The sequence below is a fragment of the Neolamprologus multifasciatus genome, chromosome 23 (genome assembly GCF_963576455.1).
Source record: "Neolamprologus multifasciatus chromosome 23, fNeoMul1.2, whole genome shotgun sequence".
NCBI lineage: Eukaryota > Metazoa > Chordata > Actinopteri > Cichliformes > Cichlidae > Neolamprologus > Neolamprologus multifasciatus.
Window position 1 is genome coordinate 11,535,398 of NC_140460.1, and position 24,746 is coordinate 11,560,143.

The 24,746-nt window shown below is 45.2% G+C and overlaps 1 protein-coding gene and 1 long non-coding RNA gene across 4 annotated transcripts; one reads left to right on the forward strand and one right to left on the reverse strand.

Annotated features, from left to right (window-relative positions):
• Positions 1–931: 931 nt before the first annotated feature.
• rgl1 (ral guanine nucleotide dissociation stimulator-like 1) lies at positions 932–21,619 on the reverse strand. 3 transcript variants are annotated; one of them, XM_085151966.1, is made up of 18 exons: positions 21,106–21,619; positions 8,969–9,079; positions 7,173–7,381; positions 7,001–7,075; positions 6,725–6,915; positions 6,304–6,428; positions 5,975–6,190; positions 5,791–5,894; positions 5,560–5,644; positions 5,345–5,434; positions 5,030–5,116; positions 4,797–4,829; positions 4,590–4,711; positions 4,200–4,289; positions 3,859–4,045; positions 2,765–3,010; positions 2,563–2,677; positions 932–2,336 (listed from the first exon to the last, which is right to left on the reverse strand). In XM_085151966.1, the coding sequence occupies exons 1-18, from the start codon at positions 21,280–21,282 to the stop codon at positions 2,149–2,151; spliced, it is 2,451 nt and encodes an 816-aa protein (XP_085008092.1). In that variant the 5' UTR covers positions 21,283–21,619; the 3' UTR covers positions 932–2,148. The 3 variants fall into 3 exon arrangements, with proteins under 3 accessions (XP_085008092.1, XP_085008093.1, XP_085008094.1); XM_085151967.1 differs by lacking the exon at positions 21,106–21,619 and adding an exon at positions 11,065–11,597; XM_085151968.1 differs by lacking the exon at positions 21,106–21,619 and adding an exon at positions 9,963–10,904.
• LOC146491114 (uncharacterized) lies at positions 2,269–7,433 on the forward strand. Its single transcript, XR_014872477.1, has 2 exons — positions 2,269–2,368; positions 3,830–7,433. It is a non-coding gene; the product is annotated as an uncharacterized LOC146491114 (long non-coding RNA).
• Positions 21,620–24,746: the final 3,127 nt, after the last annotated feature.

Genomic DNA, 24,746 nt, shown 5'->3' on the forward strand with positions numbered 1-24,746 from the left:
CTGGCAGGAAGCGATGGTCTCAGAAAGGTACATCCATGCGTGTCTTCACACCAAGGTTTGCTGTGAGCGTCTGTCACAGAAGGAACGGTATCTGCTCCTCTGTGTGAGAGGAACTGGAGGAGCGCCGACATGTTTCTGACTAATCTGTCAAAAGGAGACTCCGTGAGGGTGGAATAAAATCCCAGCATGTTTAACTGGAGCTGTGTTTAGAGCCCAGCACTGTGCAGCCTGTCTGCCATTCCCACTCTAACCCGAATCCTAAACTCTATCCTTAACCCCGAAACAGGCCTTTGAAGGTGAAGTGATGACCCTCAATCACAGGGTGTAACACTACATTGGTCCTCATAAGCACACCCACCCACCCACACATACTTTTAACTGTTTGTTTCATTTTGTATTGCCTCTTACATGGTGACTGCTTTGAAAAAGTAGACTAGTCTCTGCTTTTTAGTTCTTTTCATCATTGCATGTTTGAATTAAAATGAAATTCTTTTATTGGCAGTTGTTAGCCTGTCAGCTGAACGAGTCCTTGAAACAACCGAGCACACCCACCAGCAACTTAACCAGCACATCACACAGGGACAACCTATTAATGTCTGTGATAATGTAATGTAATGTAAAGTCTAGTGTTTTTAAAGAAGGGGAATCTCATTTGCTTCTGCAGTTTCCTGTTTTACAGTAAAACCTGTGGATGTCACACGTTCGTGTTTGAATTCCTAAAAAACAAATTGTATAACCAAGGAAGGAAGGTCATGACTGCTGCATTCAAGTCAGCACAAACGTTTCCCACTCAGCAGAATGAGTTGGGTTCAGTCCAGAGCAGCAATGTCAGTCCTAACAGAGCGGAGCACGTGATCTGTCACTGCACAAGGGTAAAAAGCTTCCTTAGGCCTTACGGATAATAAAGTCATTAAACACGACAAGCAATGAGTCAGAATAGTGATAATAATTTATTTATTCAGAGTCTTTGGCAGTGGAGAACAAACACCGAGGCTGAATTAATGAGAACATTTTCACGTGACGTTCAGTTTTTATCTGCAGTGGAGTGAAAGTGTGAAGGCTTCTGACATGTGTTGAAACAGACGAACAGATGAGCGTTTACGGCGTTAAATGAAATGAAGTATCCTGCCAGATTTATGATACTCTGACACAATTAGCATGTATGTTAGCAATGCTCCAGTCTGGTATACATGCGTGGCCTGAACTGTGTTACAAAAAGCATAGAAAAAGCAGCAAAATTACAAAAAAGAAACTCATTTAGTGAAGAGGGAGCAAACTACTTAACGCAGCAGTTTGCACGCTCTCCCATATTCACATCTGCTACCAACTGTCAAGTGCAACTCTGTAGTTCATATAATGAAGGGCAAAGAGGTACAAATACTTTCCATTTCAGTACGATACTCCGCTTTATCCTTTTTGTTCTTGTACAACTCGGGTTTTTCGTAGATCTGAGAGTCTCTCTAGATTAGAAAGAAGCTCAAACACTCTTTACACCCAAAACATTGGGCAGGTAAGGCAATTCAGCATTTGCAGAGGACTTGATAAAACCAAGTACTGGAACCAATCAGAATGCACAAAATGATGCATTCGTCACACAGCTCACAATATGGAGAAGAACACACACACGCACACACATACACACACACAAGCCAGACGTAGCTGTCTGACAAGGGAAACCAAAGGCATCACAGCTTCTGTCAATTATTAATATCATTCAGAATACTGTTAGAGGTCCATTCATTCATTCTTTCACTGCTCCATCTTCTGTCTCTGCATTCAGCACTCTTGTATTGGGAGAAGGGTAAAGCTTGAGCTACATGTACGTCACAAGACATAAAGGAGTTCATTCAATATCAGAATACTGTTGGAGGTCAGGAGACTGGTGCTCCCATAATATGTGCAAAAATATCTGTTGTAGTAAAGAGTTCAGGCCACTTGGGGTCACTGTTTCACTCTGTCACAGGCATTAGCAGTTTAATCCACATCCAAGGTTCACGTTAAGGCTGGGCGAGGATTGGCACAGTTCGGGATGAGAGGGAAAGTCTGAAAGCTCGGAGGGTTCCACCCTGGATCCCAGAGAGCTCCTCATCCATTTATATGTCCACCCTCCGTCGTGTCTCGCCCTGGGTTAGTGGTGACACGGCAGGGTCACAACGTGACTTTGCTGAGTCTAAGCGAGAGGCTCGAGCGGTGCTGGGTCCGCGGGAGCGTGGAACTACATCGGCTACGCAGCTGCACGGGCCGGCCTGCCGAGCCCCGCACCCGCAGCAGGAAGTCAAAGTTTGCCGACGTGTTCATGGCGTAAAAAACGTTAGCGTTGTCTGGAATCACCAGTTCTGAAAGAAATTAAGAGCAGGATAAGAACCAGGTAAATTTTACAACCAGTGATACCATCTTCACAACAGTACAGAGGGCAGTGTGTTTCACAAAGCCTGAAAACAGCTGATTAGTGGAAAAAATAAATTCTGACGTGCAAATCTTTAAAAATGTGTTTTTATATAACTACTGCTGGCGAGCAATGTTAGCTTACTGTTCCCAAAGATTTTAAAGTCGATGTTTTACCTCTCTCCTCCGAGATGACCTGCACCAGCTCGTATCCTTCCTCCGGCTCCACCTCCAGGTTGTGCTTTGCCATTGCTCTAGCGATTACAGCTGGGGTCTTATCCTGATTGGTCAGCTGTTTGTGGGACAGATTAGATTAAGTTAGCTTTAACATAAACTGTGAAAATGTAAATCTTTAGCAGAAGCGTCAGTATTTATTCACCAGTATGCTCTTGTACAGATTCCCGTTGCCGTGTTCCAGACTGACTCTTATGATGCAGGCGTCCTGGGCCTGGGTGTTATAGGCGAGAGTCTGACTCGGGGAAGACAGGGGTGTGAGGGAGATGGAGCGTCGGTGCATACAGGAAGACCCGGGGAAGGAGGGAGATGTAGGAATCACGGAGACGCTGGCTGTGGAGGAGTTTGTGTCCATAGAATGGAGTGAAGTGCAGGAGGATGATTCTGATAGCTGGGGGTCACGATGAAAAACAACAATTATTTTCATTTTTCATTAAAATTATTATTAAGATTCATGATCATCTGACACAACTCCAACATTTACTTCATTTTGCATCTTGTGTCAAAACAGTTAAATGTAGCTTATACGCTCGCCGGCCACTTGGCTCATTAAACCTATTTAACCGTCCAATCACGTGGCAGTAACCCAGCAGATTTAGCCATGCAGACAAAGTCAAGACAACCGCTGAAGTTCAAACATCAGAACGAGGAAGAGTCATGACTTAAGAGACTTTGACTGTGACGTGGTTGCGACGTGGTTGCTGGTGCCACTGCTCTCAATATTTCAGAAATATCTGATCTGCTGGGAGTTTCCCACACAACCATCATTACAGCCAAGGTCTGCGGAAGAGCATCTCTGAATACACAATAGGTCCATGCTTGTTGTAGCAGATGGGCTACAGCAGCAGAAGACCACACTTGCGCCAATCCTGTCCGCTAAGAACAGCAGACTGAGGCTGCAGTTCATACAGGGTCAGAATTAGGGCGCGAGAGAACGGGAGAGTCACGGATGCAGCCGCTGTGTGATGAACTGCGCGTTCATATCAACGCGGAACAAAATCTGAATAATGTTTCCAGCACCGTGTTGAATCTGTGCCGTGAAGAACGGCACCAATTCTGAAGGAAAATGCGTACCTAATGAAGTGGCCAGTGAATGCTCAAAAATTAGAACATTTTTTAATTCTCATGTGCAACTTTATACGTGTCAAAATGTTAATCCAATAAAAAAATGTAAATGGAATTGACTCGAGTTTAATAAAGTTTAATAAAGCATTTCCTGCCGGTGGCTTTGTCGCCCACCTTGTTTTGCTGGGAGTCGGAGGTGTGAGTCGGGGTGGCGAGTCCCTCGCTGTCCGATGGACTGCCGGAGTCACTGGAGGACACGCTGACCGAGTCCATGCTCTCTCCGGAGCTGCCAGTAGGGGGCGAGCGTGGCGTCTCTCTGACTGGAGAACTGGCCGAATTACTGTCTGTTCCAAGAAAAAGCCTGAACAGAAAATGAAGCGAGCTGTTAGATGATAAAACTTTAAAAAGTCCCTGCAGTTTCATTTCCTCATTCTACTCTGGACTTCACTTCAGATTTAAAAACAGCACTCGTCTTTATTAGCTTCGAAAAATGTCTCGTTTCTTAATGCACTTACAAGCTGAGCCTCTTCACCATGCTTTTCCGAGGTTTGGTTAAAGTCGGACTGCCGTCACCGAGACCTTCAATCTCACAAGACAAGGCATAGCTGCAAGAAAGAGTATTAACAGTGAACCTTCAACCTTCAAGTGGATGGTGGTTTCAAGAATAGCAGTGAGACAAAAAAAGCGCTCAGAGAGCAAAACAACATGTAGAACAGATCAGTAGGAACTAAAGAAATGACAAAGTCAGCAGGGAGAGACGATAAGAAAAGACAGAACAAAGCTGCTCTGGTGTATTTGTGGGGGAACAATGGATCCGGCAGACCATGACTCATGCACTAATTTGCTTATTATCACATGGATAACGGTGCAATGAAAATAAAAAGGGTATTCAGAGTAGAGTGTACCTTTCCTCCTCGCTGAGCTGAGGCTGGCCCTTAAACCAGCGCAGGAAAGCTGGGTCTGCAGTCAGACAGTAGCTGTTACAGGCCGACTGGAGCAGCTTGATCTGAGCGATCACCTCAAACTCCTGCAGAGGCACAAAGAAGGTTGCTCAGAGTAAACACCACGTGAGTAACTGTAATCACGTCAAAGGAGGCAGACTAAAGACTCACCCTGCGTCTCTTCTCAAAGTTGATCAGACCACCCTGCAGAAGACACAAAGAGCACGCCGTCAGAGCCAACACGTCACGCACCAGCGACCGCCTACGCAAACAGCGTTAGGCGGACAGCTCCACAAACGCACCGACAAAATTCCTCACGCACTTATGGAAACTTAGGCCCGTTTCTGACAGATAGACTTTCAAATGTTCAAACATTCGCACACACGATCAGCAGGTGTTCTTACCTCCACTAGGTCAGGCAGGGCCGTATCCAGCATGGTCAGGTCGGTGAGGAAAGTCCCCAGGTACGGTATCGTTCCCTGCATCGCTCCCTGTGGAGGAACGGTTCGATTATTCCGTGGGACGTTGCAGTAAAGTCACATCTTTATTTACACTTTGTTCTCTGCAGATGGCGATGATAATAACAATGGGAGCATGGCACGTGGAGTAAGCAGAGCTGTGTGGCTTCGCGATCTGCACAGGCTAACAGTCAGTGTAGAGTACACTGCTTTGTTTGGCGTTTGTTTCTAAAGCTCGTTGTCAGCCGGCATTTGTCTTACCATTTCCTTCTGCAGCTGGAGCCTCTTGTGGGTGCGTTTCTGGTGCTCTTTGGCACAGCTCTCGAGACTGGCAAACTTTGACGTGCCTTCCTGTGGGGCAAACAAAACCAATTCTGGTTCCAACCATGCGGCGAACGAGCAATTTTGGGATTTCAAGTAACAGATGGTTACTAAGCATTCCTAAACTGGATCAGATATGAAATGAACACACTCACCCTCATCAGTAGCTCTCTGCTGGTCAGGTAGTTGTTATGGTCCGAGAAAATGTCGGAGAGCTCCTCGAATGTCTGCACGCTGTCTCTGCAACAAGCGCAGATTCGCGTCAGCTAACGTGATGTGACATGGCAGGAAAACACGCGTGCAAAACACACCGAAGAATCTGCGAGATCTCGTTACTATCAAAACCAGCTGAGATCATCTGCAGAGCTGAGAGTTCGGGGGCTTACTTGTGCACGCAGGCCCACACTCTCTTCAGTCTGTACAGAGGGTTGGACTGAAGCGCCGACACAATGGCTCGCAGAGATGAGAAGTTCTTCCGTATTCTGCACTCCTGTTAAAAGACGATCACAAGTCAGATGACATTCTTACTGATTCCAAGCGTTCGTGAGCGAGTCTGTCTCTTCGGCCGACCTGTGCGATGTCTATCCAGCGCTGGATGACCCGTGCTCTGACGTGAGGCCTGAGCTGTCTGTGCTTCAGCACTGTGTTGACCACGCAGGCCGCGACAGCATTGAACTGCGTAATGGTGGCACGGATGGTGGGAGCGCTGTGCTTGTTGTCCTTCTTGTCCCTCTGAGACCAGACAGAGCCCAGACAATGATGGGGTACGACCTTTTTAAACAGCACCTAAAGCACCACCAAGAAAAGCCCCCCCAAAGAGTACGATGTTAGTGAGGCGACGCAGAAGAAACGGGATGTAACCTTTCCCTCCTGTTTCCACATCATTTCCCTCCACTTACCGCATCCATGTAGGTCAGCTGCTCGGCCACCAGGTCGGCGTCAAACGACAAGAAGTCCTCCTGGACCTCAATCTCCGCTTCATCCTCTTCCCCCAGGCTATATGAATGGTTGCTGTGGAAACCAGCTGAAAATAAACAAAACAGACACAGGAAATAAACGACACATCTGAGATAGTGTTTACAAGTTTACAATACTGACGTCAGCATCACAGAGAGGCAATACTCATAATATGAACTCCACCCCACCCAACTGTTCTTCAAATCCTCGGTTTGTGAGGGGTAGCCAATCAGAGGGAAGTTAGCTTAAAGGCAAGGGCTTAATGGCTGCTTGAAGGCCCAGCACAAGGTAAAGAAGGAATTTTAAAATTGTGAGCCATGCAAAGCTTAAAAAGATAAATAAATAAAAAGAAAATAGCGGTACCATCAGTGTCATCCATGCCGGCCTGAGCCTGCAGCTGTTCCAGCAGACCCTCTGCCTTTCTGAGAGCCTCTGAGCCTGGCAGAGCCTTGCGCAGGTAGTCCATCACCCTGTGGAGACAGGGGTAGTCTGGAGGCTCCTGGAAGTCTTCGGGACACTGATCGAGCCAGGCACGCAGGATTGAAGCCAAGGTGCTGTGGAGAGAGCCGGGAAACCTTTTAGAGAGATGGAAATACAGGTGAGCGGGAACACTGATGCGCACGTCACACTGCAGCTCACTTTCTGATGGCGCCGGTGGTTTCAGAGCCGTGGCATCTGTCAGCGCCTTGCTCGTTTTCTTCCATGCTTCCATATCTGTCACAGAAAATAAGAAGACGACACGTTTTAAAAGTCACCACAACAAACAGGCGGAGTATTATTTTTCAGTTCGGATCGTGTCATTTCAGCCTACTTGTCGAGCAGCAGCTGCAGTACGGTTTGCGTGCATGCGAAGGCTCTGTAGGTGGAGAGGAAGATGGACGTGTAGGTGAGATCGTTGTCTCCGAACGCCGTGAGTAAAGTCTCCACCAGTCGCTCCAGCGTTCCAGCACGGATACTTCGGATTTTGCAGGTCTCCAGCTGGCTCACCGTGTGGCCGGGAGGCAGGCGATCCCCTTCCGCCTAAACAAGAAACATGCGAATTATGACAAATTTAAGCAAAAACCACCAGAAACCTATTCTACAGCCGTGGGTAAGTCTACCGCAGGGACACAGTGATTCATAACAAATCCACAAATGTTTCTTTAACTTGTCACCCATCTGCCTTATACATTTTTAAACTGTTGCATTTCTGCAATTGGCTGGTGCTTGTAATGCTTTCACCAATACATTTAAGCAAAGGGTCGAGAGGAACTCTGAAAGAAATGGAAACAAACAACGAGGGCTTGAAACATCAGGGGGATGAAGGAAACAGTACGGTGACCTATATTTAATTTGAATTTCTCCAGATGTGTCCGACTATTGTGTGTACAGGGAAAACAGAACGGGTGGTTGCAAAACAGCCGGGGAGAGAGAGAAGAGAGAGTAAGAGAGAGGGGTGGCACAAGACCCAGAGAGAGAGAGAGAGACCTTGGTGAAGTTAGCACGCTACAACAGGAAATGCTCCAATCTGCTTTTAATCACAGCGAAGCCCCTCCTCCACCATCCCTCCAGACAGAGAGGAGGATGGCGGCACAGTCGACTTCTCCCCTCCGATAACAGCTCGGAGCACACAAAAAGTCTGATTATTTATCTGTCCGAGGCGATCCACGGCACAGCCACAATGAGCACAACTGCGCACACACACACACACGCCTCGAACTGTGCAGACTGGAGCTGCTTTTGTTCTCGTACAGCTGACTGTTTATAGTAAATATACTCATCTCATTGGGAGCTCGCTCTTTGTTCTGCACAAAACACCCATGTTGTTTTAATCAGCTCTAATTGGGCTTACACCACTGTCAATACATCCAGGCAGTGTTGGAGGCTCGCAGCCGATATCAGATTCTTCTTTATGCACCAGCTCTCATCCCTTATGTCAGCCACACAGTTCCAAAAAAGCTAACAAACACAATATCCCGAAGATCCTTTAGCATTTTCTGGGGAAAACTCACCAGAGAAACTATGAAACTAAGAGAAACAATGCTCCTAATTGCCCCGTCTGTGCAGTATAATGATGCACTGCATAACATCTTATTACGGAGACATAAACAGCTCTGTGGAGGAAACGGCAATGCCTTATATTCACTGAAAAAATGCACAACTGTGGGAAACTGTGTCACACCAGCATTCTGCAAAACAGGGGAACGTGCGGGCTTTGTTGGCAGCTCGGAAAGTCAGGAAATCACATGCTTTGGCTAAACGGTCCAGCTCTGGTGAAGCTGTTCGTTTTCAGCAGGCAGCTCAAAGGTGTTGTCTCCACTGGGAGATTTATAGCTCGAACGTTAAAACAATAGGAGCCTCGGTGAGCACAATGCCGAGAGAAGACAATGCAGATTAGGTTTGCCATTTTTAAGGTCAGCAGTCTGAACACAGATAACTGGACTGCTTTAAACAAAAAAAGCCATCTGGACACGATAAAATCTAATCCGGACATTGTTTGCTTTAAAAACATTCACTTTTTTCCCTCTACAGCAGCTGAGAATGCAGAAAGGAGGTTTTAACTGTTTTTTAACTGAACTTTTAACGTTTGAAGGTTTGGAGCTCAGCTCCTCGTCACGGCCTACTCACCCCCAGCCATCTCGCTCCCTTGTTGGCTGCCTGCTGAATCTGGACCCTCTTCAGCGTCACGTTGTAGACTGCTCCGTCCTCTACTTCCTCCCCCCAGTCCTGCACTGAGCTCTGAAAGAAGATATCGGTGGAAATATTAGAAAGATCGAGACAGACACGCTGCAGAGCTGACCTACACAAGGTAACTTCAGCAGTTTAACAAGAAAGGAAAATGATTTTTGTGTATGAGAAAAGCAGAGGGAACGGAAAAAATGCACACACAAACAACTCCAGTGCTTAAAAAACTAAGAAGAAGAAGTGAAGTGCAGTAAAACATCAAGAATGACCAACTCCCCAACCCCCATCCCTGCAGCCTGCCAGGCCTCCCTCCTTCCTCCTCTCTGTCTCTACTCCCTCTTTTATTCCCAATCCATCTCTTTCATGATGTCTTGGTGTCTCTGGAGCTGAAGTCAGAGCTGGACAGCTTTACCCGAGCTCACCCAAGTTGTAGATAAGAGCCAGAATGGGCCAAGTCCAGAATAAACACCTCCACAGTAATATTTACATTGCTTTTTCCCCCCTCTATGAACATATGAGTTTGTCGGTTTGTCTGCTTCTACAAGTCAGCGGCGCTTGATTACAAATCAGTGTCGCAACCACAGCGAGACTAAAAGGATCCACCGAGTCGAATGTGCTGCGTCTGGTGCTGGTTGTAAATCAATGACGGCAGCAGAGTGCATAAACAAACAGAGGGAGCAGAGAGGAATCAAAACCAGAACTGCTGCTCAGATATAGCATGCAAACAGAGGCCGAGGCCGGCTCAGACACCAACACATGGAGACGGAGACGAAAACAGAAGGAGCGGACAGCCATCGAAGGATAGGGCGCCTATAAACAGCACACAGGCAAAATCTCAGCCAAGTCCTCACACAAAGGCAACGGACGCCAAGATTACTCGTCCCCATAAAGTCCACACAGACGGGCCGCCGGCAAAGAGATCAAGGGCCAAACTCACCATTAGCAAGTTCAATCGTCAGTCCTGGAGACCAGTGGCGCTCAGCCATTACTCGGCAGTGTTTGGATTCGAACAGAAACACGTGAGGGGCAGATATTCAAAGAAAGCCAAAAACAAAAAGACGTGATTTTAACCGACTCTGACAGATAAAACCAGCCAGCGCGCCTGCGTTACTGCAAGTCAGAGGATCTGAAACATGTCTGCACGCCCGTCCCATGCTGCTGTTCTCCATCTTGTCCTATGGTCAGCAACATGTTTCTCTCCCTCTCTCTTTTTTGGCTGCTGCCCGCTGGCTGGCACAGAGACAGATAAATACATCAGTGTATGAGTCATGCAGTCCACACACTCCCAAAACAATAGCGGGAGGTCCCTGTGCTGGCTGGCCGGGCTGCTGAGTTCACAGTCTGCACACACAGACTGCTTTCTGAAAGCTGGACAGATTTTTTTTTTTTAAAAGCTACACTCTCAAGTTTGCTTTTTGTTGTTGTTTTCCCAATGAAAATGCAAACGAAAGCAGCCAGTAACATAAGTGAATAAGTTATCCAAGCATCCAAAAAACAGAGTTCACAGAGAGCAGGAGGTGAGCTCTTTACACCGCACTACCTGGGATCCTTCAAAGATCTGCACACAGACGACAAACATTACTCTCTCTCTGCAAATAATTCTAATCTGCACATCAGCCAGCTGGTTGGGAAGAATAACGGAGATACGGAGAGTGGCGCTGATCTGTTCGCCTGGACCCAGCTGCACGGGCTGTGATGGCCCCGGGGCCTCGCCTGTTGTTCCCCCTCTGCTTTTTGCTGTGGAGCCCAGAGAAACCCCACGAAGAAGTTTGGATCTGCAGCATCAGGTGAGGACATTTCTCAGCATTATCCACTGAACCGAACTCCTCCACGTACAGCCAGGTTCGAGCTCACCGCGACATCTTTACGCAGCAGTAAAAACAACCCTCACCGCCACCCCCGCCCTCTCCCCCTCACTCAGTTATCCGCTACTTTCCCAAGCCTACAAACACTCACCCCCAACCCCCCCTTTTCCACTCTAACCCCCCCTCCACGGACCACAAACAACAGACACTGCGAGTCTGCGCTTGGATTTTTACCATCTTAGTTTTCCAGGCGAACTTCATAGTGAGCGCTTCTCTCATGATCTGAAGGCAGCATCAGAGATCGACGTTTCTCCCGCACGTATACAAGAAGATGCGCTCCTTTCAAAATAAACTGCGATCCGCAAACGTTCACTGCGCTCTTTTCCAAACTCCAAGCCCTCCTCTGTCAACAGGCGCTCGACTCTCCGCTGAATGAGCAGACTCCTCCTCCCTGCACTCGCAGCAGCCCCATTTAAACTCCTCCCCCGAGTTCTTTCTCCAACTTCCATCAGACTGACATCAGTTTGCGCACGCACACGCAGGGCTGGGACTCGAGCGTGCAAAATATTCCACATGCATAAATGTCCTTCCTCCGAAATTCATAAAAACATTGACTCAAAAAACAATAATAACGTGTTTGTAGTATAACCTGGTTATAACCTGTGTTTCATTCATTAATCACCAATAACGCTCATTTGTTTTATAGTCATTTTCATTCATTGCTGTTTGTTTTTCAAAGAAACTATATTTTAGGCTCTACCTTCGTATAGTAAACTTTTTTAAATTTAATGTATAATTTATGGTGGTGGTGGTGGGGGGGGATTAAATTAAACTGCCTAATCACTTAAATTTTCCTTTCAATCCTGTTAAGTGTTAAGTGAAAATTCATCCAGAATATTCACCAACTAGCGGCTGCTGAGAGAGAACATGAAGCTTCTCAGGCAGGCAATCCAACTTTGTTTATAAAGGACTTGAAAAAAGGACCAAAGTGCTCTACAGTAAATAACATAAGAACAATAGATAAAACGAAGCAGAAAAAACAAACAAAAAAACACATAATACATAAAAATTAAAACAGCCCTATATTAGAAAAAACAACAACAACATACAATCAGCTTAAAAAACCAACATCTCACAGGGTGTCAAAGAAGAGGCCTGTCTAATCTCTAAAGGCAGATCGTTCCACAGTTTGGGAGCTGCTAAAGCAAAAGCACAATCTCCTCTAAGTTTACGCTCAGTCCTGGACCAGCTGATCAGATGACCTGAGAGAGCGGGTGGGCGTATAAGGCTGTAGCAGCTCACAGAGATAAGATTGGGAAGCAAATAAAAGAATTTTAAAATGAATCCTAAAAGGAAGGGGCAGCCAGTGAAGTGAAGCTAAATTAGGGAAATGTGCTCAAACTTTCAAGTGACAGTTAAAAGATGAGCTGCAGCAGTTTGCATCCTCAGTAGATAAGTAAAGCATGAAGCACTGACCCTAATATAAAGTGCATTACAGTAATCCAGCCGACTGCTAACAAAGACCATAAATAATTCATTCAAAGTTTATTTTTTATCCACCCATGCGGAGAAAAAGTGAAAACACTTTCCTTTCATGACTTTTTATGCTTTGAATTACCCATGAAAATGGCAATTTTCCCATTTTCATCCTAATTGGAGTCATAATTCTTAATCAAATGGGACACTTTAATAAGCAAATCATTGCAGGAGAATGGAGAAAGCTATAAAACTATAATTTCCTTTCTATATGGGCAGTTAAAATGAAGATTATTGCTATAATGCATTAACATACAGATGTTGTTTAAGAGGATGAAGTGATGGGCTGTAGGCCCTTCTTGTATGAAGCAGCTGCAGCCTCGCAGTCCCTGCGTGGGACAATACAAGGAAGGCTTTAGATGGCGTCACCGCTACTGTGCATTGTCAGTAACCGGAGAGGAGAACAGTCCGAGTGTGTGAGAATGGATAACTCTGTTCCACTGTGTCTACACACGTACTCAAACAGCCCACTTTTGTGAATAAACAGGAGGATGTGAATCGAGTGGCTGCGTTGTGAGGGCTCTTTTGGTGTATTGTAAACAAATATGAAAAAATGAGCCACCTGTGACTCATTTACATGCGCCAAAATGCTAAATTGGTGATCCAAGAGTCACAAGGCCTTATCCAGAGGGGACACTGGAAGCCTTATGATGCTAACTGTCTTCTGAAGCAGTGGGAGGTAGATCTGTGGTGGTCCCCTTTTCAAAATTGTGTGTTTTTTGTGTGTAGATGCGTAATCACCCAACCCACCTCCCTGGCTCCCAAACGTCACCCTCTTCGTCACTGGCTCCCACTGTCGTCCACGGTGCACCCCACTCACAGACACACACACAACACTGCACTGTAGCTCCACCCAGCTTTGCCAGGAGTACAACTGAGTTGGTGGTTCTCCATGTGCGGTAACCGCACAGGATCGGCTTTTCTTCTAGCTGAGTCTTCATCGTGCTGCACATCTGGCTGCTGTCCAGTTCCCAGGCCAAGCTGCCCCGGTGTCCGCTCCAGTCTTAGGAACTCTGGGAAGCCCAGAGTGCCAGTGGGAAGGTTGTGACCCCACACGACCTCCAGCTCAGCCCCTTGGGGATTGGAGTGTTGGTCTCACAGTGGGAGTGATGTCATCCCTCAGTGTAAACAAGACGTCTGATGAGCGTGACAGCTGCCGCTCTGTCTGATGGACGAGTCGATGAGTGTGCTCATCTTTCAGTTTGCTTCCATTGGGCCCATTAAAGTCTGCTCTGAGCTCTAAAGTAGATTTAGACTGCAGATTTCAGTAAATTCAGAGCTGCTTCTGGTTTCAGTCAATCCCAGCTCTGAAGGACAAATCCAAGAGGAAACAACAGCCTGACATTTGGGAAAATCCACCTTCTGTAAGAAGGTACACCAGATTCGAGCCAGCAGGTCAGCTGACTTTAAAGGATGAAATGAACCTTTTCGCACTTTCAATTAATTCATGAACCACAGACTGTAAATAAAAGATGAACCTCCAGGACTGAAAGTAGAGCTGCAATCTTTTGAAAGGCCAGCAGGGGGTGACTCATCTGTCTGCAAAAAGAAGTCCAATTGTAGAAGCAAAACAAACAAACACTGAGCTGACCCGTGATCTCAGTAAACTCTGTCCTGATTGGTTTATAGTCTTGGTCAGCTGCTGGGTTGAAATATTATTAATTTGTGTCCATTTTGTAAATTATGGTCCAGAAAAGAGTCAATCATGTGAAGTATGTCTCAGAGTAGATCAAAACAGACCGTTTGTTTTATATGTTATAATATTAGGAAAATATAGCTGGATGAAACAAAGGTTCTTTTAATCGTGCACAGCGGTGCATCTTATTTGCTTCATTCATTATTAAATATAGTAAATCAGAATTAAATTCTGTGGACTGGAGGTGCAATACTGTAACACAATGCTACAGGGTAAATACGTCATTATACACTGTATAAAAAAAACTGTTTTTCCATCCTTGCATGTATACGCGTGCACAGCTCCGTAAATCTAACTCAGCTTCATGCATCTCTCTAGAAACCCAAAGTTCATCATGTTTCTCTGTCTGAACACTGCACACTAAACTCCGACACAGTCGTCCAGGCAAATCCTCATTCCAAGTTTTCCGCTCTGTTGAAAAACTAATGACGTAATTACACTTAGGAAAGCCCTTGACAAGGGAAGGCCGTTTTTTGAATAATGGATTACAGCCATCATTGGGCTTCCCGAGTACTCTCTTCCCTTTGTTCCTTGGTCAGAATAGCTACAGCAGAGACAGAGAGGGGACAAAAACAGGAGGAGCACCGCTTGCACTGTTATTACACCGCAGCAGGGAAAAAACGCACATTCCAGGAAATCTCCCGCTTCCTGCCTCCAGCCTCTCGACTCCACCGAGGCTGGTGTCCTCATACCTGACTGGCTGTGGAGCCACTCTGTCCTGGAGAATGGTCATAAAGGAAAGGAAAGGAAAGGAAAGGAGAGGAAAGGAAAGGATAGGAAAGGAGACGGGAGGTGATTTAGTACTTAACATGAACAGATTACGTGAGAGACTCACGTCAGCTAGGAATGTCAGCACAGAAAAAACAGAAACCGCTAACACACAGGGGACAAAATTAGGAGGGCCTTGGGTGGCATGTGCAACGTCTCTGTGTTTACACGTTAGATAAGAAGGTCACGTATCAGAGAAAGTGTAGTACACTTTGGAGATTAACTTGAAAGCGCACTATCTGTGCTGTGAGAGGGAGAGACCGAGGCAGGCGGGGGAAGAGTTCACGACACAGTCAGAAACTGAGAAGATCCACACTTGTGGAAAGACAGGCGCAATACAGCTGGACCAGCTCATGCTGGCATGCAGAGAGAAAGTCATTCCGTCATGTAGGCCGGAAAGAGACGTCCCTCTCTTCCTCCCGCGTAAACAGCAGACAGGAGATTCATCGCAGTGAGAGGAGTATCAGCTGTGATCCTGCCGTGGAAAGTCTCTGCGTCAAGTCCAAAAATTTGCGAGGATCTTTCCCGGTACAGCGTCGGAACCAGATGTTGCTTAGAATGTCGTCCATTTCTCTTCTTTTCTGAGTTGTACATGTGTGCGCGCACAGTCACTTAATCGCACTTGCCTTTCACTGTGTGTTTGTGTGTGGTTGGTGGGTTTGTGTTTGTGTTTCCAAAGCATGCTTCCCAGCAGAGGGCAGAGTTCATAAACTGCTGTGTTTATCCAGAGTCAGCAGAGGCTCAAGTCACCCAGGGGCAGAGGGAAAAAAACAAGAGGGCTGGATTTATGGGTCAGGATGATCTGCTATAACTTCATAAAAAGCTGAAATGACAGAATCAAAGCAGCTTAAATGGGTCGTTTAGGAGCAATGAAGCAGTGGCAATGCCCCCAGTCAGCACATGTGTTCATGTGACGGGGTTTTAATGATGTGACACATCAGCAGGAGATGTTCAGGGAATCCAGCAAAAACAATAGATGGGCATAAAGACGGTCAGGTCATCTCTCATGAAAACACACAGCTGCACGCAGCTTTTCTTCTGTTTCTCCCTCACTCAGCTCAGCCTTTGTTCAGACGGCCACATTAAACGCTCCTCTCCTCGCTCCTTCCCACTCTCCCCTCCTCTGATGTCACGTCTCTGCTCCCCTCAGATCTATTGTCCTGGCTGTTGTTGAGCTAGCTCTCTCTTTCTCTCTCCGCCTCTGGACGGGTGACATCATTAGTTTCCAGTAAAGTCCAGAGCTGCAGACAAGAGACCCCCCCACACCTCCTCCTCCACCTCCTCCTCCACGCTTCACATACAAACCAAACTAATACAGCTTTCAGCTAAAACTGTTTTTCAGTCCAGGCATCTTGTTATCATCAAAGCTGCGAAATAATGTTTAACGAATGCAAATTTTGGGGGCACATGGTTTTTCTCAGCCTGCATACGGGCTCAGTTGGACCGTTACACAGAAGCTGGATAATCCGATTTCTGGTGACTCAGATACCACAATGCTTGTTAAGGTGATTTCAGGTGTCTCTGTGTTTAAAAGAGTAAGAGAAGTCACGGTAAACCCTCCCCTGTGTAGCCCCCAACTGTGACCACCCCCTCCCAGATCTAAGCCCTGCTAAGCCCTGAATGAATCGGTCTGGACTGGCTTGGTTGGGCTGTCTGACCCTCTGCTAATGAGAGCAGGACCATCTGTTGCTCAGCCAATAATACATGCGACTCTGAAGGCATCACGTGTGCAAAACAAAGCAACACAAACACACCAAAGTGCAGCAGCCAACAAACCAAAACGACAGCAGCGTGCTGTTTCCACTTGTTTTTTATGCACTTCCCCGTAGCAACAAAAACACACTCCTTGCATTTCATTTCTGCTGCTCAGATTAATTCTGAGCATTATTATGCACATCCACGGGTTTTTTCATAGGAAATGAAACTGCAGGAGATGCACAAAAAGCAAACATTAGCGGCTCCGAGGCACAGAAACGGGGCATTCACGCCACCGGTGATACTATACCATTGACCGAAATGTAGCAAGATGTTTACTCTGCCAGAGAGCGAACACTGAAAACCATGGTTCCTTAGCATATAGTTTTCATGTTATTTATTATCCACTGTAAGGTCAGCACAGTTATTGCAGTCAGTAATCTGCTGGTATAAAGTCTGTGAGTGCTGGCCAATCATATTAGAGCTGGAAACCAACAACCCCCAGCTTTACTAAAACTGGGCACACACACACACAATGCCAGCTTGATCCCAGTCACGGGTCCTGCTAATGCTGCATGTCCTGCCTGAGCGGGAAAAGGAGTAGAGAATTTTGTGTGTGTTTAACACACACACACACACACCAGGTATTCATATCTTGTGGGGACATCTAATTCACGTAATTTTCTTAGCCCCTTACCTTAAACCTAACCATGAAAAATTAATTCCTAACCCTTACCCTAAATCTAACCGTAACCCAATTGTAACCCTGTCACTAAAACCACATTTTGAGTCTCAAAAATGTTTTCAAACTCGTAGGGACCAGGATTTTGGTCCCCACAAGTATAGTAAGCTTCCAATTTTTGGTCCCCACGTACATATGAATACACACACACACACACACACACACACACACACACACACACACACACACACACCTCTGCCAAAGCATTGAAAACAAACTAAATGAAAGCCGGTGCTGCCTCATATTAACCCACTTTTAGCACAGCAGTCAGCACCATGCACCCTTACAGCTACCATATGGTGTGATGAGTTTCTGCCCCAGTTGAGCAGGCTGATCCTGGGGTGTTGTTGCCCTGGGATGGACATTTGGGTGACAGAAGCAATGCCTTTAGTATTGACTTTTCACACGAGTCCTATTATGTGACTTAATTAGGTCGAAGTTAACAATACGGACCTCTACAGAGCTGCGGGCGACTAGACAACTTGACTCGCAGCACGTGTAAACAACATTCGTCGTGGCTGACTGACTGAAAACGGCGACGGAGGCCCGCATTTAGGAGAAAAGAGAAGTCAGTGTAGTGTCAGAAAGTTACTGAACTGTGCTGCTGAAGAGGATATGGTCCTGTTTTTGTGTAAATTCAGAAAGAAAGAGGTCAAAAGGCATAAAAACTAGTTTAATCCGGATGAACAAATCACCTAAATGTCGAAATCATTGTCAAGTCATCAAAACAAATGACAAGTAAGAGGCAGAACTGGAAGACTGGAAATACTGAGACGTCACGGAGCATCAGCACTAAACGTGCACTTCTCTCTCCAAAGAAGTCGAGAAAGAGGAAGCAGGAGCGCTAACTCAGCTTTCTGCCTTTCTTTCAATGGAAAACACAGCATCATCAAAACTGCCTGCTCCTGTTTTTCCTGTATAAAGTCACTTCTGTGTTTCCAGCTTATGGCCAGCTGAGGTTATTGAACTGCCCTGCAGGTTACCGTAAGCCATCCACTGATATTCCCAGTGCCGGAGCTCTTACTGATGGACCTGCTGCTTAATTAAACTGCCTAATCACTGAGTAAGAGGAGGGTGCAAAGGACACTACAGACCGCAAAATGAAGACAACAGTGAAGCTATTATTTCTAACGAGTCCTTCATTCCCACTTGCCACTAACCCTCCAATGTTGAATTTTATGTAACAAAAAAAAATGCATTTTATTATCAAGTTCATTTTTTTATGTGCACATTCCAGTCATAAGTATAACTGTCAGTGAACCTTTGATACTGATCCTCATCTCTGACTTGAACTGTGGACCTGACAGCTGTCTGCAATGCAACAGGCTGAGTACAAAGGAGAAATCGCTGCAGTCACTAACTTTATGACCGATATGGTTTCATAACCATGTGTAACTGGGTACAAAGCAAACTAAGAATAGAAGCACTCGGAGCAGGTTATCCTACATGACTAAAAGTAATTTCTTGGAGTTGCTGCAAGTAGCTGCACCACAAATACTTTTCTTTACCTTACATAATTTTATGGAACGACTATTCCAAGTATGTGGACAATCGCAGCTCTGTAAAAACAGTCAAACAGATAAGCATCTGACAGCAGAGCTGATGTATGTAACCTGAGCATTCAGAGGAGGTCTGTGGGCTAACCTCCAGCATCCTTACCCCTTCAAACAATCGCAGGAAACAGCGCCGTGTGATGGGGCAACATGACAGCCAGGATGTCAGACAGGCACTGAGGAGGATGGTCTTCAGGCACCACTGTGTCACACTCGTCTCCTCTGAATGTGAATAATAACTACAAATACATCACTGCACTGTGTTAGATGCTCAGTTTACCAATAAAAGAGCAATTACAGTGAATCCAGCAGAACCGTGTGTTTCCCTCCTCGTGTTCTTTTTCCTTTGCAAAACCTAAACCTGCAGAACCAATGCTGCACACACTCAAATTGAATTTGAGTGTGCAGCAGCTAATGCAGCCTCCCATAGACATGTGGACTTGCTCAAGAGAAGAAAAAAGAGAACGCTGCGCTAATTTTAAAAGAACGACGTTACCCACCCCTGTACAATTCCGGGCCCACACACAATTAGCATCCTTCTCCGCTAAGCATGGCAGAGATTCCTGCGAACTGAGTCAGCTGACTTCCTGCCTGCTCTCTGCACACACGAATTGAATAAAAGAAATCACATGGCTCTTTTTACACTTTCCAAATCTTATCGGACTAAATAGAAGAAATCATGATAGCAAAAAGAGTAATTTCATACAGTTTGTTTACAATTGCAAAAATGTTTCCACGAATTTCTTCTCCAGTGACTGTGATGGGTTTTGAATTGCTCATTGGATCAGTTTCCAGCACTCGTTGAATGCTGTAGCAACAAATGTTTGGCCCCTCCACCACTCAGTGATCTTCCTAGCAGCTTGGATTGAACTCGTGTACTTTTTTTTTCATAAACTCTTAAACAGGCAGGAAACAGACAAAAACCCTCTGAGGAGTCAGCATCTGATGTGCTTACATAGCATCCTCGGGTTCTCAGACTGAGCCTCACAGTCCCGACGTTCACTTTTAAATTTGTAGGTGTCATCGCGGTGGCTTTGTCGATCTTTAATATACCGTTTCTGTTCTTACACCCAGATTTTTTTCAGTTGTCAGAGTTTTAGTTTTCAAACGTCTGCACGTCTCTCTGCTTTTCAAACTTTTAACTGCTCGTCCTTTATCCTCATGGAGTTATTAAGTTTCAGTTATTTTGCAAAAAATATATTTTACGTTAAAAAAATCCTGCTTTTGGGAGATTTTATTCTTTCTTCCTCTTATTGTTTTTGTTAAAGGACGCTTCATCGGGTTGGTTTTCAGACCTCAGTTTCTCTCCTCTACAAGCCAATAAGTGCCTATGCGCTGTCTGAAAACACCAAACATACTTTCACTTCAGCATTAATACCACAAGTAAGTGTGTGCATCAAAAAAATAGCCACAGCTTAGCTGGAATAAGCCGCTAATAATTTTCTGGCAGTCACGCTGTTTTGGGAAATGAGAAAAACCAAAGATGAATAAAAATAGAGCTGAATAGAAGAATAAATTTAGCAAAAGCAAAATCCAACACATTATGGCTCCTGTTGACTTAACATTTAGCAAGACACACTCACAGAACGACCAGTAAGGGGTCGTTAGAATGAATGAGAATTACTGCGTTTCATAAGAGGTTAGCCGGACACCCGTCTGTGTCACCAAAGGTTACCGTCGAGTTTGTGTTATTTCACTATGAGCTGTCAGATTATTGCATAAAACTTACTCAAGTAGAGGCCAAATAGAGGAATCATATGACAGACGGCAAAACATTAACCAAGCGATTTCTTAGTTTAATATATGGAGAAAACTAAAGGTGTGTTTCATGTGGTTTTTGTTGTGTAGACAGCTGGATGCAGGATGTGTACATGTTAGCTGTCCCTGTGTAACATCTGCAGATTTTCCTTCCCTATGCTTCTCCTCAACTTTCTCAAGATCACCATCCGACAAACAGAAGTGGCAGACATCACCCGTATCCTTGCTCCTCAGTGCGTATCTTTAATGTTTATAATTCCAAGCTTCTTTTCTCAGTGTCTTTTTTTTCTCTCTATTCTGGCTCCCAAACTTTTCCATTTACATTTCCAAAAACCCAGCATTTGACAGCACATACACACACACATACTTCAGCACCTCACACATTCCCAAACAACAGAAGGCCTTCATACGAAGGCCAGCAGCTGCCAGATTGTTTAAGGAGACTGGAAATGTCTGTGCTTCCCAGAAATACAAATAGATTTCGTGCAAACAAAAGAGTTGATAGATATGATTATTCTCTGACTGACCCAATGTCGCGGGCTGCTCTCCGGGGAGCGAGGCTGGTACCTCTGCAGGGCAACCCCTCCCTCCCCCTCCAATAGTAAGGTGCAGTCCAGGTTGGGGTAGTGGTGATGGTAGGAGCCTGTAGGCCAGGGTAGGAAGGTGGCCAGAGGGTAGTGAGAGATCATGCTGATCGCCTGCATCAGCGGCAGGGGTGACGAGGATAGCAGATCATACTCTAGCTTGGACGGCAGGGTGGATGGAAACGTCTGCGTCTGCGGCCTTTACGAACTGTGACGAGGTGGAGGGTTTCCTTCAGGATGAACCTATGTCAGATTTGCCCTCCTCTCTTCTCAGTAAGGTTGCAGACTGGTCTTGGCTTCAGCTCAGAGGTGTGACTGATGAGAAATGCCCACTCAAGTTGTCCACCTCAGTCTTCTCCCTTCCTGTTTCTTCTGTTTTTTTCCTCCCCTCTCAGCACTCAAGGAACTCCGTTTGCCAACAGTTCTCAGCCACATGAGTGATTAAAGTCTATTGTCTCTCTCTCTCTTTCTTTCCTTGCCCCTTACATTCATCAGAGCTAAAAGGGGAGGAGTTATGACCTAGTGGCCCTGCCCCCCTCCTACGAAAACTACACACTAAAAGCAGAAAAGGACAGTGAAGCTAGAGACTTAAAGTGTGTCTAACATATTGGTCCTGAGGACCCTCCAAAGGTTCCTCAATAAATCCTCAGAGTTTTGAGAAATGACCGTGTTTTTCTCTAAGCTTAAAATCTTCCTTTCTTAATGTTCTCGTCTTTGGGTTATAAAAGTCCTTAAAATCTAATAAATTGTTACAGCTGAAGTGTGAACAACCTCATGAAGTTACTGATTTAACTCTCCGATAACCAGCACAGCTTGTTGGCATTCGTGACAGCAGGGTCAAAGGTCAAACCATAATAAATGTGTAACAATGACGGCCAGAGGGAGAGAGAGAGAGCGTGTGTGTGTGTGTGTGTGTGTGTGTGTGTGGGAAGGGAATAAGAAGCAGTCATGTGTAAAACACAGAGAGGAGGATTATCTGGAACCGGGCAGTGCTCTCTCACACACGCACACGCACACACACACACACACACACACACACACACACACTGTAGCCTGAGCAGTTAATACTGAACAAGGTGTGATGAAAGCTGCTTTCTACAGTAGCGAGGTGCACTATGAAGTCAAACATCACATCCGTTTTCTCGAGTAAATAAACAACCATCAGAAAAACACAAGCATCCGGCCACACACACACACACACACACACACACACACACACACACACACACACACACACACACACTGGTCTGAAACAGAACTTTAAAGTAAAAGATTTTCATTTACTCGAGAGTTGTATTCTTTTATTTTTTTTAATCTGGCTGGCTTGATGTATTTGAGATTGAAGACTGGCGGCTTTCTTCGCTTTCTGTTGCCGTTCGTCATTTCTTTTAGATTAAAATTCTACTCAAAAATCACTTGATAAGCCAAGAAAATACAAATGATTACAGAAGTTAAACCAGGACCGTCTGCGTCAGGGTTGCTCGCAGATCCAGTGGACACGCTTCCCTCCAAACCGTTCAGAGTGCATCGTTTAAATATTGTGGTTTGACTCAGACAGATAAAACAGAAAAGCCTCTCTCGTTTTCTTTCCCATAATCATTTTCATCGAATGGGACTTTTTGAAACACATAAAGCTATCGTATTTACAGGATCACCTCGAAAAGCTGACACGGTTCCTGCGGTTTTTACATTAGTGTTTCATAATTTGAGAAGAGACCAACTGAATTAAATCCTGCTAAACTAATGAAACTAGATCAAATAAACCATACTAAACTTAATTAGACTAAATTAAAGTGAACTAAACTAAATAAAGTTAAAAACACACACATTACAAACTGCTTCCTCACTAATTGTGGGTGTTTGTGTCTCCTCTTGGTCTCAAATTGAGGATTAACTACTTTAAACCAATTAAAATGAACTAAACTAAAAATAAAAAACTCTTCAGAAACTGAACAAATTGAACAGATTGAGAACAACTGCACTAAACTAAACTAGGATCCAACTAATTTAAACCATGCCAAACAAAATAAACTGAACTTAACTAAACTCGACTTAACTGCCATCCAGGTCGAACGTGGTTTCCTGCTGTTTATGTTAGTGCTTTCATTTTTAATTGCTGATATGACCACTTCTGGATTTCACATGTGAGGTGTTTCTTTGTTTACACTCTGTGTGTGCGTGCGTGTGTGTGAGCACTTTTACTAAACTTGTCTTTAATCGGTGCAGCAGCGCTCCAGCATCAGAAAACCTCCCCTGAAACTCGAGCTCGCTGCGGCCGTGACTCAGACCTACTCTCTGACTCAGCGTGACAAAATTCCTTCGAATCCATCGCACACACAGACATGCAGTCAGGCTCCTCCTTAAATATGCTTATATTTAGCACTGATTCATGATTGCAGCTCATGCATGGAAACAACACTGAAATGCCTGCCTAATCAAACCGGATGAACCCAGCTCCAATGGAGTGTCTGAAGAGGGAGGATAAACAAGGTCATGACTACCGGTGCCTTCTGGGAACGAATGGGAGCGTGATGGACAGGAAGAGTGAGCAAACATGCGGCCACTCTTCTCGCTGTCTGGACGGACTTCCAGTGAACTGGAAGTTACTTCACTTCAGCCCAAATTGCCTGACAGAGATTTCTACAGCAGCTTTGAGTGAGACAGATACGAAGGCCGGCCGGGCGGCGTCTTATTCCTCCGTATCTGTGCTCTTTTTTTCTTTTCTTTTTTTTATCTCTCATTAAACCCACCCACATTTGGTCTTTCTGTGTAACATGTTGTTCTTGACATTTGCTTATTTCTTCTTCCCACTGCTTCAGTATGAGTGTGCTGACACAGTCGCAGCGTGGCCAGCGCTGGGAAACCAAACCTCTGTGCACACACTACAAACTCAAGCTCTGCTCAGCTCAGGTCAATACAAACAAAATCTCTCTCCCCCTCATTTTCTCTCTCACAGAGCCTCAAACAATGGCACACAAAACAAGATGAACACAATAGTAAATGCTCTGTAAATAAGTAGGAATGAGATAAAGACAGTGGAAGAAGAATAAAACTAAACTTTGTCCTGCAATGAAGCCCCTCACTGAAACGTTCCTCTTCTCTCTGGGGTTCATTCGCTGTCCATGTGCAGCAAGATCTCCGTCTAAATAAATAAATAAATCTGGGTAAATTCCCAGATGATTAAACATGCAACTATTTTGCTGGCAATAACTGAAATGAGTAAAGAAAATCAACAGCCTATTCATGCAAGATAATTCATAATTTATATTGGTTGGGTCTGATTAATGGGGGGGGGGGGGGGGTCATAACCCCCCTAACCCCCCAGGAAATTACACCCCTGATGTGCAGGCTCTTTCAGTGGACATCAGTACATGTAACTGTCAAATGTTATAAGAGTAAATGTACTTCAGTGAAAACCCACAACATCAACTTGAACAGGACAAATGAACATCTGTGACATATCTTACTCTTTCCTTTATTAATATATATATATATACAGTGGGGCAAAAAAGTATTTAGTCAGCCACCGATTGTGCAAGTTCCCCCACTTAAAATGATGACAGAGGTCAGTAATTTGCACCAGA